We start from the raw sequence: 19,737 nt of genomic DNA, 5'->3' as shown, positions 1-19,737 counted from the left end.
CAAACAATGGGTCCCAGGTGGAAATTCTCTCACACGACTTGTACTCTTCACTCACCTTGAGGACAAGGTGAATTTTAAAGGGGGAGTATTGATGGGTCATGGGCCTAAAAGTAGTGAATTAGTTAGTTTGTTATAGAATTATTCTAGAATATTCCTAAAATATAGGATAAAAGGTAGGCAGTGTGGTAGGTGAGGGGGCATGTATTCAGAATATTTGGAGTGGGGTTTTGGGAAAGGATCTCTTGGGATCTCTTTGGACTAGGTATTTTGGCTTGAGAGTGAGTGAGATCTTTTGGTGCTTATTTTCTGCATTTTATATTGTATTAGTGTATGTAAAAAGAGGCTATGCCTCCATTATTAATGAATTTAGTAGTGTCTTTTTCTAGGTTCCATCATCTGATTAGACCTATTTTGTGTTCACTCAAGATCGGGTGATTTCGTTTTAATACCCAATCACTATGGGATTTGGTTGGCCAAAGTAATGTGTGGCCAATGACCTTACATTGTAGCTTTCTGATTCCTGAAAATATATGAATGCAGAGATCTAAATTGACTGTTTTTCCACAGTTTATATATCAGTAGCAAAGACTGAATATTGGTGTTGATGCCATAAGATTTTCAGCTTTGAATACCAATTTCATATTAGTGTATCTACATATGTCCATAATGAGTATAACATATGTCCTGTAAAATATATTAAAAGGATAAGAAACATACTGGTAGAGTTGTCTGTCCAGCTTCATCCATAATGCATACATCAAATCTCATGTTGGCAAGCAAGGGACTGGAAATGCCCAGACAAGTAAATGCAACAACTTTGACTTGCTCTAACCTTCTTTTGATATCTTCAACGCTCCGTACATTTGTTGCTGAGAAAGAAACTTCTGTCAAAAGATTTAATACAAATATTATGACAAATTAAAAGGGAGAGTACAAGCAAGAAATTGGCAAACCTGAGAGGCAGTGTCCTCTGACCTCCTCATTCACTGCTTCATGTCTTCCAATACGTAAAAAATCAATGCCCTGCATCCATTTATATTGCAATGATATGCAACATGAATTGTAAAAACTAGAAATTTAACAATATAAGGTACTATGATATATTATAGTAAACTGGCCCGCATCAACAAAGAAAATTCAGTATTCCATGCAAGACAATGATCAAATCGATTTAGTCTATGCAACAATGCAGGGATGCGGGGAATTTGATATGACACTTATATGATACAGCGATACCAACAATTCTTTAAAAATTAGGATAGAGGTAAAGTTAGGACAGCCAAACCAACAAGTGCTTGAGTACGAGGAAGAAAAGTTTAGTCATTCAGTGATGAACTAGTGATAAACTGAAAATGATTTATGCATCTCCGATTGTGAATCATACTGACGTAGATTTCTCCTGCATTACTGATGAGTCATGCCAGTGATGAATTCTCTATTTGATGTGATGCACACAAACCTTAATTTCAATTTCTTTTTTTTCTTTTTGGGTCTCCTTAGTTTTCTCATGGTTAGAAGCTTCCAAATGTTATTTATTGATGAACTTGGAGAACAATTTTAGTTCTTGTTGTGCATAATTGTTTGCCAAGAAATTTACGCAGATGATCATTCCATCAAAGTTTCTTCTTCTTTGGTCATGCAACACTCCAACTAGCTCTTCAGGCTGATTATCATTCCAATTATCTTCATGAGTTGCATTTCCAGCAATATGATAGGAATATATATACTCATGTAGGTGTATGTATGTAAGGTGGGTTGTAGGGGATTATGCTCCACCAATGTGGTGACATAACTAACTTTAGAATATTTTAGGAGGTTAGGCTGAGTACAAGAGGGGAAATGTGAAGTGTGCAAAGGCAGCTTGGGAAATATTGGACTTGGGATTGGGAGAGTCAGTACCTCTCGAATGTACTGAAATTACCTTTCTCTGCAATTGTCATTTCTGTTGTTTCCTTTGAGTAGCTGAAAGTTTCTATTATTGTAGCACTGTACTTGTTTCTTGAATCTTTCATTAATACAGAAAATCCAGAAGCTTCTTGCCAAAACATTCTTGTTCCTTTTTCTTAATTTCATTTCTGATCCAGTTCCTATCAATTGGTATCAGAACCTTCCACTATGTCTCCCAGTTGCAATAGAGCGGTGCGGGTGGTGACGCTGGCATTGCAGTGTTCGCCCAAGGATAGTAAAAGACTAGTGCAAAGCCAGCCAGGGCTGCGGAGCGTGATGGAATGTTACAATCCTACTCCAAGGTATGGGACTTGGAGTCCCACATTGGTTATATGGGTGACTAATGTGGTGTTTATATTGATTTTGGGTTCTTCTACCTCTTAAGCTAACTTTTGGGGTGAGATTCGTATCATAATACTATTCTCTTTCTCTTCGTCAGTTTAATTGCAGTTGTATTTGTTCCATTATGCTTAGCTAGGTATTAATTTATATCTATTTTTCCTACACTTGGCCAAGTAGTAAACATGGCAGAAAGGATTGTACAGTAGCTGAGTATGTGTCTCTTGAATAAGACATTATTCAAGAGGTCTCCTTGCTTCAGACATGACAAGGAACGCAAATGTGACCATAAGATCCGAATTTATTTGTTCTTCCTCTTACACCTAGCATAGACATTTGCCAACGCTTAAGTTATGAAGATACAACTCTTCTACTTGAAAAATAAAAGATACTTTTGGTTTCTTGCCGCTCTGGAGTAATTACACAAACGACAAGTTGGATGTACATTGTTTAAAAACATAAGAAGGAAGGGAGGTTGAATACCCAACCCTCTTGTTTCTGATTCTAATATTATTACTTCTCCTGTTTCTGAACCTAATATTGTTGCATCTAATGACTTTCTCGTTGCTTCTGATAGCTTACCCAGTACCTCTGATGACTTACCTATTGCCTTAAGAAAAGGGAAAAGATCTTGTACCCAACACCCTATCTCTCATTTTGTCTCTTCTACTAACCTTTCCGTGCAGCACAAAAGCTTTATTTCAGCACTAGATTCTATCTCAATCCCAAAATCAGTACATGAAGCATTAAAAGATGAGAATTAGACTCGAGCCATGCAAGATGAGATGAATGCCTTGGAGAAAAATAAAACATGGGAGGTTGTTGATAGACCTGATAGAAAGAAAGCAGTAGGGTGCAGATGGGTTTATACCTTGAAATATAATTCTGATGGTACTCTTGAGAGATATAAGGCTCGGTTAGTTGCCAAGGGTTACACTCAGACCTATGGCATTGATTATGAAGAAACTTTTGCCCCAGTTGCAAAGATGAATACTGTGAGAGCTTTGTTGTCCCTTGCTGCCCATTACAACTGGGATATGAATCAATTTGATGTGAAGAATGCTTTCCTTAATGGTGAGTTAGAAGAAGAAGTCTACATGGAAATCCCACCTGGCTTTGGCTCTATGGATGGAGGAAATAAAGTTTGCAGGTTAAAAAAGGCTTTATATGGTTTGAAACAGTCTCCTTGTGCCTGGTTTGGGAGATTTACTAAGGTTATGCTGACCTTAGGATATAAACAGAGTCAAAGAGATCACACACTATTCTTCAAGCACTCCCAAAATGGGAAGCTAACTGTACTCCTTGTATATGTTGATGATATTATTATAACAGGTGATGATATTGCTGAGAAACATTTTCTACAAGCACGGCTAGCCTCTGAGTTTGAAATTAAAGATCTTGGGAGATTGAAATATTTCCTAGGGATAGAGGTAGCTCATTCAAAGGAAGGAATTTTTATCAGCCAGAGGAAATATGTCTTTGATCTTCTTAAAGAAGCGGGAAAACTTGGGTGTAAACCCTCTAGTACTCCTATTGAGCAGAATCACAAGATGGGTTATGAAGAGGAGAGTCCTCCAGTTGATAAAGGGCAATATCAGCGGTTAGTTGGGAGACTGATATATTTGGCTCATACTAGACCAGATCTTGCTTATGTTGTCAGTGTTGTAAGTCAGTTCATGTATAATCCAAAAGAAAAACACATGCAGGCAATGGAGAGAATTCTTCAATATCTTAAAGGCACTCCTGGTAAAGGACTGTTGTTCCGGCGTAATGGCAATCTCTCTTTAGAAGTTTATACTGATGCTGATTATGCTGGATCCGTAACTGATCGTCGATCTACAACTGGTTATTGTATGTTTCTTTGTGGTAACCTAGTGACATGGAGGAGTAAGAAGCACGACGTGGTTGCCAGATCGAGTGCTGAGGCTGAATTTCGAGCTATGGCTCAAGGCGTTTGTGAACTATTGTGGTTGAGAATTATACTTGGTGATCTTAAAATAAGATGTGAAGGACCTATGAAGTTATTTTGTGATAATAAGTCCGCCATTTGTATAGCTCATAATCCAGTTCAACATGATCGGACTAAGCACATTGAGGTCGACCGCCATTTTATCAAAGAGAAGCTTGATAGCGGGTTGATCACCACTCCATACATCCCTTCTGGACGTCAATTAGCTGATATTCTAACAAAGGGACTTCCCTCAGAAAGGTTTCAAGAGCTTACTAGCAAGCTGGGAATGATAAATATCTATTCCTCAGCTTGAGGGGGAGTGTTGTAAATAATAGTATTTGTTTATTTATTTTTATTCTAGAATCTTCTTTGGGCTTAGCCCATTAGGTTATTTAGTCTCTTTAAATAGAGAGCAATTGTACAGATGTAATACACAATTTTATCAATAAGACCATCTCTTTTTTCAACTATATCTTTAAAATCATTTAGAGTATCTTAGATATATCTTAGGATTGATATCCATATTTCCTTATACTTAATGATTTGTTTCTTTATTTAATTAGGAATATAAGTCTACCATTAGTATTATATATATCCTTCATATCAAATTAATATTAATTTCTTGTTATTCAGTCTTTCAATTCTCTCTTCTTCCTTCCTTACCCAAATCCTTATAAATTCAAGGGGTGGGAAGGAGGTGAACAATCTGCTTTTCGGAAAGAACTCGAGAAGCACACTAAGAGGTACTAGGAAATTAAGAATATTGGAGGGTAAACTATTTATCACATTAGATGTTGTCAAAACAGCTTCTCCCCATAAACATTTAGGAACAATTGTGATGAACATATTGGCACAAGCGACTTCCAGCATATGACAGTTTTTGCTAATCGTGTAAATAGGGTAGTTAGAATCAAGTAATTATAATAATTAGGATATTAGTGGTATATGTACTTATTATCCAGATCCCATTGTGTAGTTGAGAACTTGAGACACAAGGATTTCATTAATGTCTCTTGTTTTCTCCTGACTCAACATATCATGAAGGCAAGCATCAAACTGTAGACTACTTGATCATAAAGGCTCTAACATCATATCACGAATCAACTATTACAAAAGCTTGAGTTATTACTGAAGATACATGAATGATTTTAGTGTGACCAAAGGCTTATATAAATAGTATCTTGCTAATTATGTAAATAGGGTAGTCAGGATGAAGTACTTATGGTAATTATCCCGTTATGTAGTTGAGACACAAGGATTTCATCAAAGTCTCTCGTTTTTCCTTGACTTAACATATCATGAAGGCCAAGATCAATCTGTAGACCACTTGATCATAAAAGCTCTGATATCATATCATGAACCAACTCTTACAAAAGCTTAAGTTATTAGATGAAGACACATGAATGATTTTATATTATATCTCTAACAGAAAAGAATTATGGCATACAAGTAAAATTAGAATAGAAGTAAATGACTGCAGAATAGTTGTTATTTATTATTTATCTCCATCCTCTAGTGTTATTTATTGTACTCAGTTTTCATATTTTATCAATCAATCATATCGTCTTCAGCCCTGAGCAGAATATTTTACAGAGGACAATTCAAGTAAATGGCGTGCATGCTTTTCATGCAACAAGTAATCAATTTAATCAATGGATATGATATATGATGATGTTATAATTTGCAAGCATTAATACCTGTGCTTTTAGTTTGATGAGTAAATTATCAACAGCAGAGTTTGTATAGGCTGTCAGCAAAATGGATGTGCCTCTAATCAACAAGGCTTTCACAGCATGAACCATGGTGGATGTCTTCCCTGTTCCGGGCATCCCCAATATAAGCGCATAATCTTTTGCCGTAAGTATCTAACAATTGGTAACAAAGAAGAGCCATAAAAAAATCATTTTAATGATAAACTTAACCAACTTGCGGAATAAATTTAGGAAATGAATTCATGAAATTTAAGCTTCATTGCAAACCTTGAGAATTGCTCTACGTTGATCATCATTCAAACTCTTCTCTGACCATACATAGGATATTGCCGGATCCTGGCTAGCTATAGATCCACTGTCAAATCTAGGAGCCTACAGCCAGCATGCCATTAGGACAGAGAAAAGGAGCAAGTGATTAGTAAAGATGGTAATTTTGGGAGAGGGGAAGGCATACAGAAATGTAGCAAGTAATTCACCTCAAGGTCAACAATCATCCTCCGCAGATGAGCAGTTTGATCATTTTGTAGAAAAAGTTGGACAAGATTAAACCTTCAGAAAATAATTATTAATACCAGCACAGGAGACACCTTGCAAATTAATGTTTGAATAAAGCATAAGTCAAAGAAGCACCTCATAATTGCAAATGAAGTCACAACTTCATCCTTGTCAATTCTCCAAACCTGTTGAAGGAGATCATGTGTAGTGGAAGACCTCCCAGGAATTCGTAAGCGCTTAGAGAAGGAAACCTAGAAGAATTTTAAAAATTAATTATTTGAAAGTATGAACTCAGTAAGACAAAACTGTCCAACCAAAAATCAAGCAACCTTGTCTTTGGCTGTGTTATAGGAGGTAAAATACTAACTTTAGGTTCAAATCAGTAAACATCAAACAGAAGGGGAACAGTCATTATTATACTCACAGATACATGGGTCTGACAAACATCTGAGATCACCCCTTTTGCAATAGTTTGATGGCTAGATTCATTGCTCAGTATCTAAAATATATATTAAAAAAAAAAAGTTACTAATTAAAAGATAATAATATGAAGCAGTGATTGAAATAAAATGCATAACACAACCGTTTCAGAAAAGGCAGTTATTAGTGTCCATTTTAAGGTAGGCAGCAATAATCTCTATCCATTAATGTTTGCATGACAGACATACGGGCTTAGGCATTAAAAGTTTCCATTTGACGGAAAGGAACAAGCAAAGTAACACAAAAATGATTGTATTAAGTGTAATACCAATTTCTAATATTTATTGGAATAACGCCTTGGGGACAGTGGTGAAGTGTACATGAGAGGAAAAGGGGGGAATGCAGGGAGGTATTCATGTACTGAGAGAATTTTGGGGTTGGGTTTAGAGGTGCTGCAGACAGCCCTGTAACGATCAGTTCTTGGAATAGGCAGTCATTGGTTAGTTTCAGCCAGTGTCATCACAGTGGTATCGAGCATTGGTGTCTGTAAAGGGTTGTATCCCATTTGTTTGAGTAAAATAAACTGTTGAATTGTTTGGGTTTCATCATAGTGTAATGGATGGACATAATTACCCTCAAGCACACTAAACAAGTGCTTAATACACTACTCTTAACAATTCTCCTCAAGTAGGATCATAGCTGTTAATCATGCCCAACTTGATACATAGATAGTTAACACTACTTCCATTTAGTGCCTTCATGAGGATGTCAACAATATGTTATCCAGTCCTAACATGTCCAATGGATATAAGTCCCTGCTGTACTTTTCCCAAATGAAGTGGCATTCAGCTTCTATGAGTTTTTTCCTTTCATGGAAAACCAAGTTCAAGGCAATTCAAACCACAGCAGCAGCTACCTTAGCTTGGTTTTTGATCGAAGTCACGAACGATGCTGCTGTTAATTCCTTTTTATGGGTGAGAAAGGGGGGAAATGGGAAAAAGGAAAGCAGGAAAGAAAAACTACAGAGCTCGTGATAACATGTGAATTAAGAGAAAATTGTACCGAATGTGGATGTGGGACATGTATTTATAATTTTATATACAGTAAACTAGGCTAGTAGTACGGCGTAGTACAAGATAGAACGAAAGGAAATAATTACCCTCAAGCCCACTAAACCCGTGCTTAATTCATTACTCTTAACATCTACCTTGTTCCAACAACAACTTTAAATGTCTTGTCTGTGGTTCTCTTTTCTTTGTATTTCTGTACGGCAAATTCATTCTGTTTTACTTGTCTATGGTCTGATTCTATGTTCTCCATCTATTACATAAATATTTTGGAACAGCCAGTGTTTTTCTTTCCATTTCCTAAACATACTTAGGAACTCCATAGTCTGCAATGTTAATCATAGCAACTACTCCACGATCCGCTATGCTTCTACAGCATTTTTAGGTGTGGCTGCTCCACATCACATTCCAAAAATAACTACTTTGATTTTGTCAAGCATGCAGACATCACATAACAAGATTCACTTATTTCAAAAAAAATAAGGGAAAATTATTCATACCACATAGTCTCCACTTCGAAGTGTGAGATCTAAATTGTTTTTCAAAGAAGTACTAGAAGGATCACCATCAGAAACTTCAGAGAGGCAAGAAGTATCTTGTTGTACAAAACGATAAATGAAACGATTATCTTTGAGAGATTTCTGATAAGGAATTCCTTGTGAAGCATCAAGAACAACAGAAGAAACGCCGCCACTGTTTAGACCCTTTAAACTATGTGATCGCCACACCCCTTTCTTTAAAAGCTGATACAGTACAGGGAGAGAAATAAAGAAAAAATGAGGTGAAGGCTTTTTTAAAACATGACAAATTAATTAAGAATAAACTCTGGAGAAAACCTAAAACACACAAATTTTAAAAATTGCACCTCAGTCTCTTTAGCTTCTAAGTCAATCAGATGATCCCAATGGCAGAGAAACTTAGAATGAGAAGATGTCAGGTGATTAGTATGAGAATCAAACATATCTCCCAATCCACTGCTCTTTGTGCTTCCACCATCTGCCTAAAGCATTTTATTATAAGACACCACAAAAAAATGAATACATGTATCATCTGGAGTAGATCCTTACTCAAATTAAGCAATTAATATGACGAGCTCCATATATTGTTTCCAGTTTTTAGTATCCCAATTACTCCAGTGCATATTATATAACATAGTGCCAAATATATTTGTGATCATGGCCTGTCTATGCTAGATGACGCTAAATTACAGAAACATTACTTTCAATAATCATGATCTGGAAGGGAAACAAAGCAGCAATAGAAATTAGCTAATGGTTGAATTTATTAAAATAGTACAATTTGAAGTAAGGTTTCTTAACTTTAGACGTACAAATGCAATTACCAAAATGTACATTTTTATTTATATATAGAAATTCGACTATGGAAATTTTTTCTTAGTCCCCTACGGCCCTATGCATTTAAACATGTCTAACTAGATCAATATGAAGGTAAATTCTATTTTTTTAATTGTGTATGAAACTATACAAGAGTCCTCTATTTAAAGAGGTTAAATGACTTAATGGGCTAAGCCCAAATAACCTTCAAGAATAATAAACTAATAATAATAAAACTAATATTATTTCTAACACTCCCCCTCAAGCTGGTGCGTATATATCATAAGCACCCAGCTTGTTACATATATGATCTATTCGGGGACTTCTAAGAGCCTTGGTGAAAACATCTGCAAGTTGATCACTGGAATTGACAAATGATGTCTCGATCTCGCCTGACTGAATCTTCTCTCTAACAAAGTGACAGTCAATTTCTATATGTTTAGTCCTCTCATGAAAGACTGGGTTAGAGGATATGTGCAATGCGGCTTGATTGTCACAAATGAGTTTTATGGGCCGTTGTTCACAGAGATGTAATTCCTTAAGCAATTGCTTTAGCCAGATGAGCTCACAGGTCGCATTTCCCATGGCCCGATATTCTGCCTCTGCACTTGATCTGGCAACCACAGTTTGCTTCTTACTCTTCCAAGAGATCAAATTTCCTCCGAGGAGAACACAATACCCCGAGGTGGATCGTCTGTCTGAAGGAGAACCTGCCCAGTCAGCATCTGAATAGCTAGACACTTCTGCATTTCCCTTATTAGTGTATAATAAACCTCTTCCTGGTGCCTTTTTGATATATCGAAGAATCTTGATAACTGCATCCCAATGAGAGTCACAAGGAGAGTCAAGGAATTGACTTGCCACACTAACTGAAAAAGAGATGTCTGGTCTTGTCACATTAAGATAGTTCAACTTTCCAACTAGTCGGCGGTAACGACCAGGGTCTGCCAATGGCTCCCCCTGTCCAGGTAATAACTTAATATTAGGATCCATAGGTGTATCAATGGGTTTACATCCCAACATACCAGTCTCATCTAATATATCCAGTGCATACTTCCTTTGACAAATGGAAATGCCCTTCCTAGACTGTGCTACTTCGATTCCTAAGAAATAAATATTGAAGTCTGCCAAGATCTTTGGTCTCAAACTGATTGAATAAGTACTTCTTTAACTGATCAATCCTAGCTTGATCGCTGCCAGTAATAATGATGTCATCAACATAGACCAAGAGAGATGCACTGGCCAGAAGAGCTATGTCGATAGAAGACAGAATGATCCGCTTTACTTCGGGTTAAACCGAAGGATTGAACAGCGGAACTGAAGCGACTAAACCAGGCCCGAGGAGACTGCTTCAGGCCATATAAAGATTTACGAAGCTTGCATACCATGCCAGAACTCTCCCCCTGAGCAACAAAAACTGGTGGTTGCTCCATATATACTTCCTCTTGCAAGTCACCATGTAAGAATGCATTTTTGATATCAAGTTGTAGAAGAGGCCATTGATGAATGGCAGCAAGTGCAAGAAATAGGCGAACAGATGCCATCTTGGCAACAGGAGAAAAAGTATCCCCATAGTCAAGACCAAATATCTGAGTGTATCCCTTGGCCACCAAACGAGCTTTGAGGCAATCAATAGTGCCATCAGGACAAACTTTGACAGTGAATACCCATCGACAACCGACAACTGACTTTCAAGGAGTAGCATGAACAAGATCCCATGTGCCATTGGAGTGAAGTGCTTGCATTTCATCAATCATTGCTTGACGCCAACCCGGATGAGAGAGTGCTTCATCTGTGGTTTTAGGAATAGAAATAGACGAGATACTAGAAACAAAAGTAAAATGTGGTGAAGAAAGTCTATCATAACTCAAGAAACTATAAAGTGGATGAGGGTTACGAGTGGATTGAATACCTTTGCGAAGGGCAATGGGAGTAATCTCTGATGGAGGATTCGGAGGGGAAGAGTCGACAGCAGCAGGCGGTGAGTCAGTAAGGGTCAAATCCGCTGGAGGCGCAGGCTGACGACGCTGATAGGTGAGAAAAGGATGGTCTTTGTAAGAACCCGCACCGTTAATTAAGGTATTTAATTAATAAATTACGAGAAAATAGGAAATGATTCCATAATTGACTCTAATCATTATTATGAGGCTTTAATAATTATAGTTAGTGAGTAATAATGCTGAAAGTCGCTTTTCGGAAGAAAAGTGCAGATACCGGTTCTGCTAGTCGGTATAAATGCGTGCCGAAAAAGTATCCCGGAAAAACTAATGTAAGTGCATGATAATTACTAGAATAATATGTAGGACTTGTAAAACGAGTTTCAAGTCCAGATAATGAGAACTGGTGCTGGAAACCGGTACTGGCTTGGAAAAGCGCGTACCGGAAAAGTGCTCAGAAAATTGTAAGAAAAATATGATAAATCTTAGAAAATTATGTAGTTTCATAATCCAAAGTTTGGGATTAAAATGCTAAGCGTAGCAATTAAAGTTAATACTGTGTGTTTTATGGCTAAGTGGCTATATATATGCATTTTAGCACATAACCCTAGGCATACCAGAATTCCTACGTGAGGCACTTGGTGGGCTGAGGGTGGTTTACTGTTCCATTGCCTCCTTTCACCATTTTTGAACTCAAGTTGTCACCTTTACTTGATTTCTTCCCTCTTTGAGCTTGTTTACACTTAAGAACATGCATGGTGAGGAAGTGTGAGGGTGTATTCTGAGTTTCCATCCTCTGTGTGTGGGTGAGAGTGCTGGTTTTGGGTGGTGTGGTTGCTGAAAGCCATAGTTATGGCATTTTGGAGGTCCAAGTGGTGACCTTTGGTGAGAAGAACCAACCCTTGTGAAGCCATTTTCGTGCATCTTTCTTGAGTCAGACTTGAGGGGCTGTGTTGAGCTCCAAGAGCATCTCCTTCTCTGTTTTAAGCCTTTGGTATGTATACCAACCTTTGATCTTGAGTTTAATGCTTAAAAATGAAAGCTTGATGCATGTTAAGGTCAAAAGATGATAGCTTGTTGTGGGGTAATGTTGAACACACCTAGAAATGCATGTTTAGGTGTTTAATATCGGTAAAAACCCAACCTTGGAAGGATATCTTCACGAAAATGCAGAAACTGCATTCTGTCGTGAAATATCCGGATATCTGCCCGTGGAATATCCGGATATGGGATATCTGGATATGATATCCGGATATGTGTATTCGGATATGGGGTTTTGGGATATCTGGATACTAGATATCCGGATATGGGATTCTGGATATCCGGATATTGCATATCCGGATATGTCCAGTGAGATATCCGGATATTGCATATCCGGATATGGTCCCGAGGAATATCCGGATATTCTGGGATTTCGTAGAACAGTAGCTGTGTTGTGTGTACAGTAGGCTATTGGGGGTTTGTGGACCCTAGATTGATGAAGTTGAACTTCTGTATTTAATGGACTAAGCCAGAATCATGGGATTAAGGGCTTGTGGCTTTGTTAGAAGCTTTAATACTTGAAAACGTAATGAAAAGGCGTTGTCTTAATATTGTATGCTTGTGGTGCATGTTGTTGATGTATTGTTGGTCCATAACAGATTGTGAATCTGCTGTGTTTGGACTTTGAGCTGTGGACTCTTGGCTTTTGGAGTTAGCTTGCAAGGTAAGCTTTCGTGTCCTCGGTTTAGCCATGTTGTGGTTCCACCATGTCCCATGGGGGTATGGTTTATGCATGCTGCGTACATGCTTTTGGATATTTGATATGTTGATTGAACTTTACATGTAATGGCTTTTAATATGCATGTGTTGTTTCATCTTGACGGGAAGCCTGAGTATGTAGCGCCATACAAGATGGTGTACCGGGGTGAATGCAAGTGGTACTTGCACGGTGTGTAGGTGATAGACGTATACCTGCACTGTCTCTGGCCAATAGATTAGTATTGACACACATGACATGATTATCTGCTGCATTGCATTGTTTTTGAAATGATAAACTGCTTTTGAACTTATATTGCACATGTAAGTGAGCTTGGGGTGGAAGATCCTTGAGGACTCACTGACTTACTGAGATTTCTAGATTAGAGATCTTACCCCACGTTTGGGGAATGCTTATTTCAGGATCAGGTAGTATGGGTACTGATGCCTCAGCGGCAGGAGGCCGGAGCTTAGCTAATTTTGTTGTTTCTGCTTATTTGTTAGCATGACTGGATTTGGATGTTGTTTATGTTTTCCGCTATTTATGATATGATGTTGTTGAGACTGATGTTGGGCATGTTGCCTTATTTGAGTGAGCATGGGATTGTCCATGACACATTATGTTAGTGCTTTTGATTTGGAGTTGTATAAACTATTAGATGGTCCGGTCTACGTTGTTGTAGTTCCGTGACTAGAGCCACACTTTTATTATCTATGTTATGAGATATTTCAGTTAGCTGTTTATTTGCAATTACATACAGGCGATGTTTTATTAATTGATTATTAAGCAAGCTGGTAATGTTAATGGCATCATAATTCAAAAGAAAAAGTAATTCCGCATTTTTTTTTATTAAGCGCAGCTTAATACGATATTATGATAACATTGCCGGATATATACGGGGTGTTACATTTATGGTATCAGAGCAATGGTTCGAGGGAAAAGCCTGTATGTATTGCAATTGCTAGGTTGTTTGGTTGTGTCTGTCTTGGTGTTTACTCCGTCGAATTTTGTTATAATGATGTATATGTGATCACATTGCGTGGGCCTGATCAACTCATAATTTGTGTAACTTGTGCAGAGTCATAGTAAGGTCCGGGAGAACATGAGAGACTTCTGAGGATCAATCCGATCCCATCCTGACTGCATTGGCTGAGATGCAGGCGGCTAGGTTAGCCGATCAGGAGGCCGCTAGAGTGGCCAACGCGGCAATGATGGAAGTTGTTCGCGAGGTGAACCGGATAGCCGCAGCTGAGGTTCGTGAAGCGAACCGGAGGACCACTGAGGAAGTCCTCGAGGCGAACAGGATGGCGAACATGACGATGATGAGAGTCATGTTGGAGGAGATGAGGGTTGGTCCTGCTGTAGGCCATGCTCCACCACCACCGCCACCGCCTCCACCTAGTATTCAGGAGGAGAGCCATAGTCACATCGGCAGTGCTACTCATGCCGCTGAGACGGGGGAGCCCCTTGTGGGGATTGCTGAGGAACGTGATGTGATCGATCGCCGGCTGAATGCTTTCAGGAAGCATAAGCCACCTGTGTTTGAGGGGTCTTTGGATCCTATTGCTGCTGCGAGATGGCTAGAGTCGCTGGACAAGATTTTTCGGGTCATGCAGTGTACAGACCCACAGAAGTTGATGTTCTCGACTTACATGCTGGAGGGCGATGCCATGAGTGGTGGAAGCACACCTCTCGTGCTTTTGAGAGGCAGGGCCGTGTCATGACGTGGCCATTCTTTGAGGAGTGCTTTCTGGGCCGATACTTTCCCTATGATGCGCAGGAGAGGAAGCAGGGAGAGTTTGATCGTTTGGTACAGGGCTCGATGTCTGTTGATGAGTATCTGGCTAAGTTTAATGAGCTAGTGAAGTTTGCACACTTCCGGATGGTTCCTCCTACTCCTTTGTTTCTGGCAGCTAAGTTCCGCAGGGGACTTAGTGAGGTGATTGCTGAGCATCTTGCTGGTGCTGCTTCGAGGGACTTTGGTACACTGGTTCAGCAGTGTAAGGACATCGAGGATGTTTGCGTGGCAAGCAAGGCCAAGAGGGCCAAGGTTGAGGAGAGCAAGGGAAAAGGTGGTTCCACTCCTGCTCCTACTTCTTGGAAGGACAGGAGGTTTGCTGATAAGGGGAAGGGAAAGCAGTTAGCGACTAGGCAGGCGCCTGGTCAGTTCAAGAGAGCTGTTTCACATCAGGGGAGTTCTGCTAGGCTTCCTACCACTCCGAGATGTTCGGGATGTGGGAAGGAGCATGTGGGACGCTGTGCTACGGGGCAGTTGTTGTGCTTCAAGTGTGGCAAGGAGGGCCACTTCTCTAGAGATTGTCCGTCGTCGACGGCGAGAGCTGCAGCTGTTCAGGAAGTTCCTTTGCAGATGGTTTCGATGGCATCTTCTTCGGCACCTGCAGTGCCACATTCTGTTGGGAGAGTGTATACACTAGATAGGCAGCAGTCGGACCGCGCTCCGAACCTTGTCAGAGGTACTGTGTCTATTGGTGATTCTTTTGTGGATGCTATCTTTGATTCCGGGGCTACTCATTCGTTTGTTGCTACCCCGATTGCTTTGGGGCTTGAGTTGCCCAGTGCTGTGCTTTCTCCACCGTTGCGGGTGACTACCGCCACCGGAGAGATTTGTGATTCTACCACTGTACATCGCGATGTAGCGTTTCAGTGGGATGGCCGTGAGTTCTCGGTAGATCTGATAGGGTTGCCGATGGCCAACCTTGAGATTATTCTGGGCATGGATTGGTTGTCTAGAAACTGTGCATTGATTGATTGTTGTGCAAAGCGCGTGGTGATGTCTCCGTGTGATTCCACAGCTAGTTCCTCGCCATACATTTCACTGCTGCAGGTCAGGAGAGCGCTGCGAGCAGGGGCATTGGGTTATGTCATGTTGGGTGGTTTGGTGAGTGGGACACAGGAGGATATCACTGGCATTCCTGTGGTGGGGGAGTTCCTTGAGGTGTTTCCTGAGGAGATTCCTGAGTTTCCGCCACAGCGGGAGATAGAGTTCTCATTGACTTGTTGCCCGGTGTGGGGCCGATTTCTTTAGCTCCTTATCGGATGTCGCCACCGGAGTTGGCTGAGCTGAAGAAGCATATTGAGGATCTTTCGGCGAAAGATTTCATTAGACCAAGTGTGTCTCCTTGGGGAGCACCGGTCATCTTCGTGAAGAAGAAGGACGGGACAATGCGACTGTGCACCGACTACAGGCAGTTGAACAAGGTGACAATCAAGAACAAGTATCCTCTTCCTCGGATTGATGATCTGTTGGATCAGCTCAGGGGTGCTTGTGTGTATTCCAAGATTGATCTCCGGTCCGGATACCATCAGATTCGGGTGAAGCCGGAGGATGTCCCGAAGACCGCGTTTCGTTCGAGATACGGTCATTTTGAGTATTTGGTGATTCCGTTTGGACTCACAAATGCGCCGGCAGTGTTCATGGATTACATGAACAGGATTTTCAAGCCGTATCTGGATCAGTTTGTGATTGTCTTCATTGATGATATTCTGATCTACTCCAAGACTGAGGAGGAGCATGTGGAGCATCTGAGGATAGTTCTGCAAGTGCTGAAGGAGAAAAAGCTTTATGTTAAACCTTCCAAGTGTGAGTTTTGGCTCAAATCAGTCAAGTTTCTGGGGCATGTGATTTCAGCATATGCAGTTGCAGTTGATCCCAACAAGATTGAGGCCGTGTTGGATTCGGAGAGACCCAAGACAGCTACGGAGGTGAGGAGCTTCTTAGGTTTGGCAAGTTACTATCGGAGGTTCATCAAGGGTTTTTCCACGATGGTTCTCCCTTTGACTCGCCTTACCCGAAAGGAGACTCCATTTGTGTGGACTCACGAGTGTGAGGCGTGCTTCCAGGAGTTGAAGGAAAGATTGATTTCTTCACCAGTGTTGATCCTTCCTGATCCTGAGGAGCAGTTTGAGCTTTACTGTGATGCTTCTGGAAAGGGGCTAGGCTGTGTGCTGATGCAGTCTGGTAGAGCTGTTGCTTTTGCTTCGAGGCAGTTGAAGTCTCATGAGGAGAACTACCCGACTCATGATTTGGAGTTGGCTGCGATTGTGTTTGCTTTCAAGATTTGGAGGCATTGTCTTTTTGGTTTGAGGTTTGTGGTGTTCAGTGACCACAAGAGTTTGAAGTACCTGTTCGACCAGAAGGAGTTGAACATGAGGCAGAGGAGATGGATGGAGTTCATAAAGGACTACGACTTTGAGCTTAGGTATCATCCTGGCAAGGCCAATGTGGTAGCCGATGCTTTGAGTCGGAAATCCAGTAGTTCATCCAGTTTGCTACTTGGTAACTTCGACGTGGTTGAGAAGTTCCGCCACTTGGCAGTGACCGCTCCGTGTGCGAGCGTACTTCTCGGGTTGGAAGCATCAGATGTCGTCAACGAGCTGTTAGAAAAGATTAAAGAGGCACAAGTTCAGAGAGAGTGTCTGGATTATGTGAAGAACCAAGACGGTATGTCTTGGAATGATGATGGATTGCTTTTGTTCCAGCGGAGGATTGTGGTTCCTCGAGGTCCGTTGACAGAAGAGGTTATGGCAGAAGGCCATAAGGGTCAGTTTTCTATCCACCCTGGTGCTACTAAGATGTATCAAGACTTGAAGAAGAACTTCTGGTGGCCAGGCATGAAGAAAGATGTTGCTATCTTTGTGTCCAAGTGTTTGGTTTGCCAGAAGGTGAAGATTGAACACCAGAAGTCGTCTGGTAAACTTCAACCTCTTGAGATTCCGGAGTGGAAATGGGAGAGCATTTCCATGGACTTCGTTGTGGGTTTGCCGAAGACTCAGGTTGGCTGTGACTCGATATGGGTCATTGTGGACAGACTGACGAAGTCTGCCCATTTTCTTCCAGTGAAGGTGAGCTTCACTACAGAGCAGTTGGCCAGATTGTATGTTCGCGAGATTGTGAGGCTTCACGGGGTGCCCGTGAGTATCATCAGTGATAGGGACCCGAAGTTCACATCTCGGTTCTGGGAGGCGCTGCAGGAAGCTTTTGGTACGCAGTTGAGATTGAGTACTGCCTATCACCCTCAGACTGAGCGGACTATCCAGACCTTGGAGGACATGTTGCGGGCTTGCACGTTGGAGCAGGGCTCGGCATGGGATAGGTACCTTCCTTTGGTGGAGTTTTCGTATAACAACAGTTTCCATGCTAGCCTGGGCATGGCACCCTACGAGGCGCTCTACGGTAGGAGGTGTCGTACACCTACCTGCTGGTCGGAGGTTGGGGATCGTGAGTTGTTTGGCTTGGATTTTGTCCAAGATACCACCCTGCAGATCCAGATGATCAGGGAAAAGCTGAAGCAGGCGCAGAATCGTCAAAAGAGCTACTACGATGTCAAGCATCGACCACTGGAGTTCAGAGAGGGTGAGCACGTGTTTGTGAGACTTTCACCTGTCACGGGTGTTGGACGGGCACTCTGAGTGAGGAAGCTGAGCCCGCGTTTTATTGGGCCATACCAGATTCTTGGTAGAGTAGGACCTGTTGCCTACCGGCTTGCCTTGCCTCCGAACCTGGCCAACATCCACGACGTGTACATGTTGTGGTTCCACCATGTCCCATGGGGGTATGGTTTATGCATGTTGTGTACATGCTTTTGGATATTTGATATGTTGATTGAACTTTACATGTAATGGCTTTTAATATGCATGTGTTGTTTCATCTTGTCGGGAAGCCTGAGTATGTAACGCCATACAAGATGGTGGACCGGGGTGAATGCAAGTGGTACTTGCACGGTGTGTAGGTGATAGACGTATACCTGCACTGTCTCTGGCCAGTAGATTAGTATTGACACACGTGACATGATTATCTGCTGCATTGCATTGTTTTTGAGATGATAAACTGCTTTTGAACTTATATTGCACATGTAAGTGAGCTTGGGGTGGAAGATCCTTGAGGACTCACTGACTTACTGAGATTTCTAGATTAGAGATCTTACCCCACGTTTGGGGAATGCTTATTTCAGGATCAGGTAGTATGGGTACTGATGCCTCAGGCGGCAGGAGGCCGGAGCTTAGCTGATTTTGTTGTTTCTGCTTATTTGTTAGCATGACTGGATTTGGATGCTGTTTATGTTTTCCGCTATTTATGATATGATGTTGTTGAGACTGATGTTGGGCATGTTGCCTTATTTGAGTGAGCATGGGGATTGTCCATGACACTTTATGTTAGTGCTTTTGATTTGGAGTTGTATAAACTATTAGACGGTCCGGTCTACGTTGTTGTAGTTCCGTGACTAGAGCCACACGTTTATTATCTATGTTATGAGATATTTCAGTTAGCTGTTTATTTGTAATTACATACAGGCGATGTTTTATTAATTGATTATTAAGCAAGCTGGTAATGTTAATGGCATCATAATTGAAAAGAAAAAGTAATTCCGCATTTTTTTTTATTAAGCGCAGCTTAATACGATATTATGATAACATTGCCGGATATATACGGGGTGTTACAGTCTTCAGAGATGGAGGCAAGGGGTTGCTCTTCCGGGATAGAGTCTCCTGCAACTGGTAAAGACAAATCAAGACAAGGAACAGGAAGAACTTGATCAACTTGTGTTATCTGAGATGGGATAGAATGAAAAGATTGTTGATCAAGGAAAGTGACATCAGCTGAGACAATATAAAGCTTGGGATAAGGAGAGTAGCAACGATACCTCTTTTGAAAACGAGTATATCCAAGGAAAATACACTTAAAGGCTTTGGATGTTAATTTATCTTTTCCTAGAGTAAGATCATGAACAAAGCAGGTACATCCAAATACATGTGGAGGTAGAGGATAGGAAGGTGCT

At 40.8% G+C, this 19,737-nt stretch overlaps 1 protein-coding gene across 1 annotated transcript in view; it reads right to left on the bottom strand.

Moving 5' to 3' along the window:
• LOC133313818 (DNA replication ATP-dependent helicase/nuclease JHS1) overlaps window positions 1-19,737 on the bottom strand; it is a 61,744-nt gene that overhangs the window by 26,609 nt on the left and 15,398 nt on the right. Inside the window, exons 18-26 of the mRNA XM_061515220.1 lie at window positions 8,797-8,931; window positions 8,432-8,674; window positions 6,869-6,943; window positions 6,580-6,695; window positions 6,426-6,498; window positions 6,217-6,321; window positions 5,935-6,102; window positions 954-1,023; window positions 718-869 (exon numbers count right to left, since the gene is read on the bottom strand). Of these exons, the coding sequence (XP_061371204.1) occupies window positions 718-869; window positions 954-1,023; window positions 5,935-6,102; window positions 6,217-6,321; window positions 6,426-6,498; window positions 6,580-6,695; window positions 6,869-6,943; window positions 8,432-8,674; window positions 8,797-8,931 (1,137 nt within the window). The remainder of the gene's footprint in view (window positions 1-717; window positions 870-953; window positions 1,024-5,934; window positions 6,103-6,216; window positions 6,322-6,425; window positions 6,499-6,579; window positions 6,696-6,868; window positions 6,944-8,431; window positions 8,675-8,796; window positions 8,932-19,737) is intronic.

Source organism: Gastrolobium bilobum, unplaced genomic scaffold, assembly GCF_033153095.1.
Source record: "Gastrolobium bilobum isolate Gb01-03AN ecotype WA unplaced genomic scaffold, APGP_CSIRO_Gbil_v1 utg27207, whole genome shotgun sequence".
Taxonomy (NCBI): Eukaryota; Viridiplantae; Streptophyta; class Magnoliopsida; order Fabales; family Fabaceae; genus Gastrolobium; species Gastrolobium bilobum.
The sequence above is the reverse complement of the archived record's forward strand: the minus strand, read 5'-3'. Positions and strand labels throughout refer to the sequence as shown.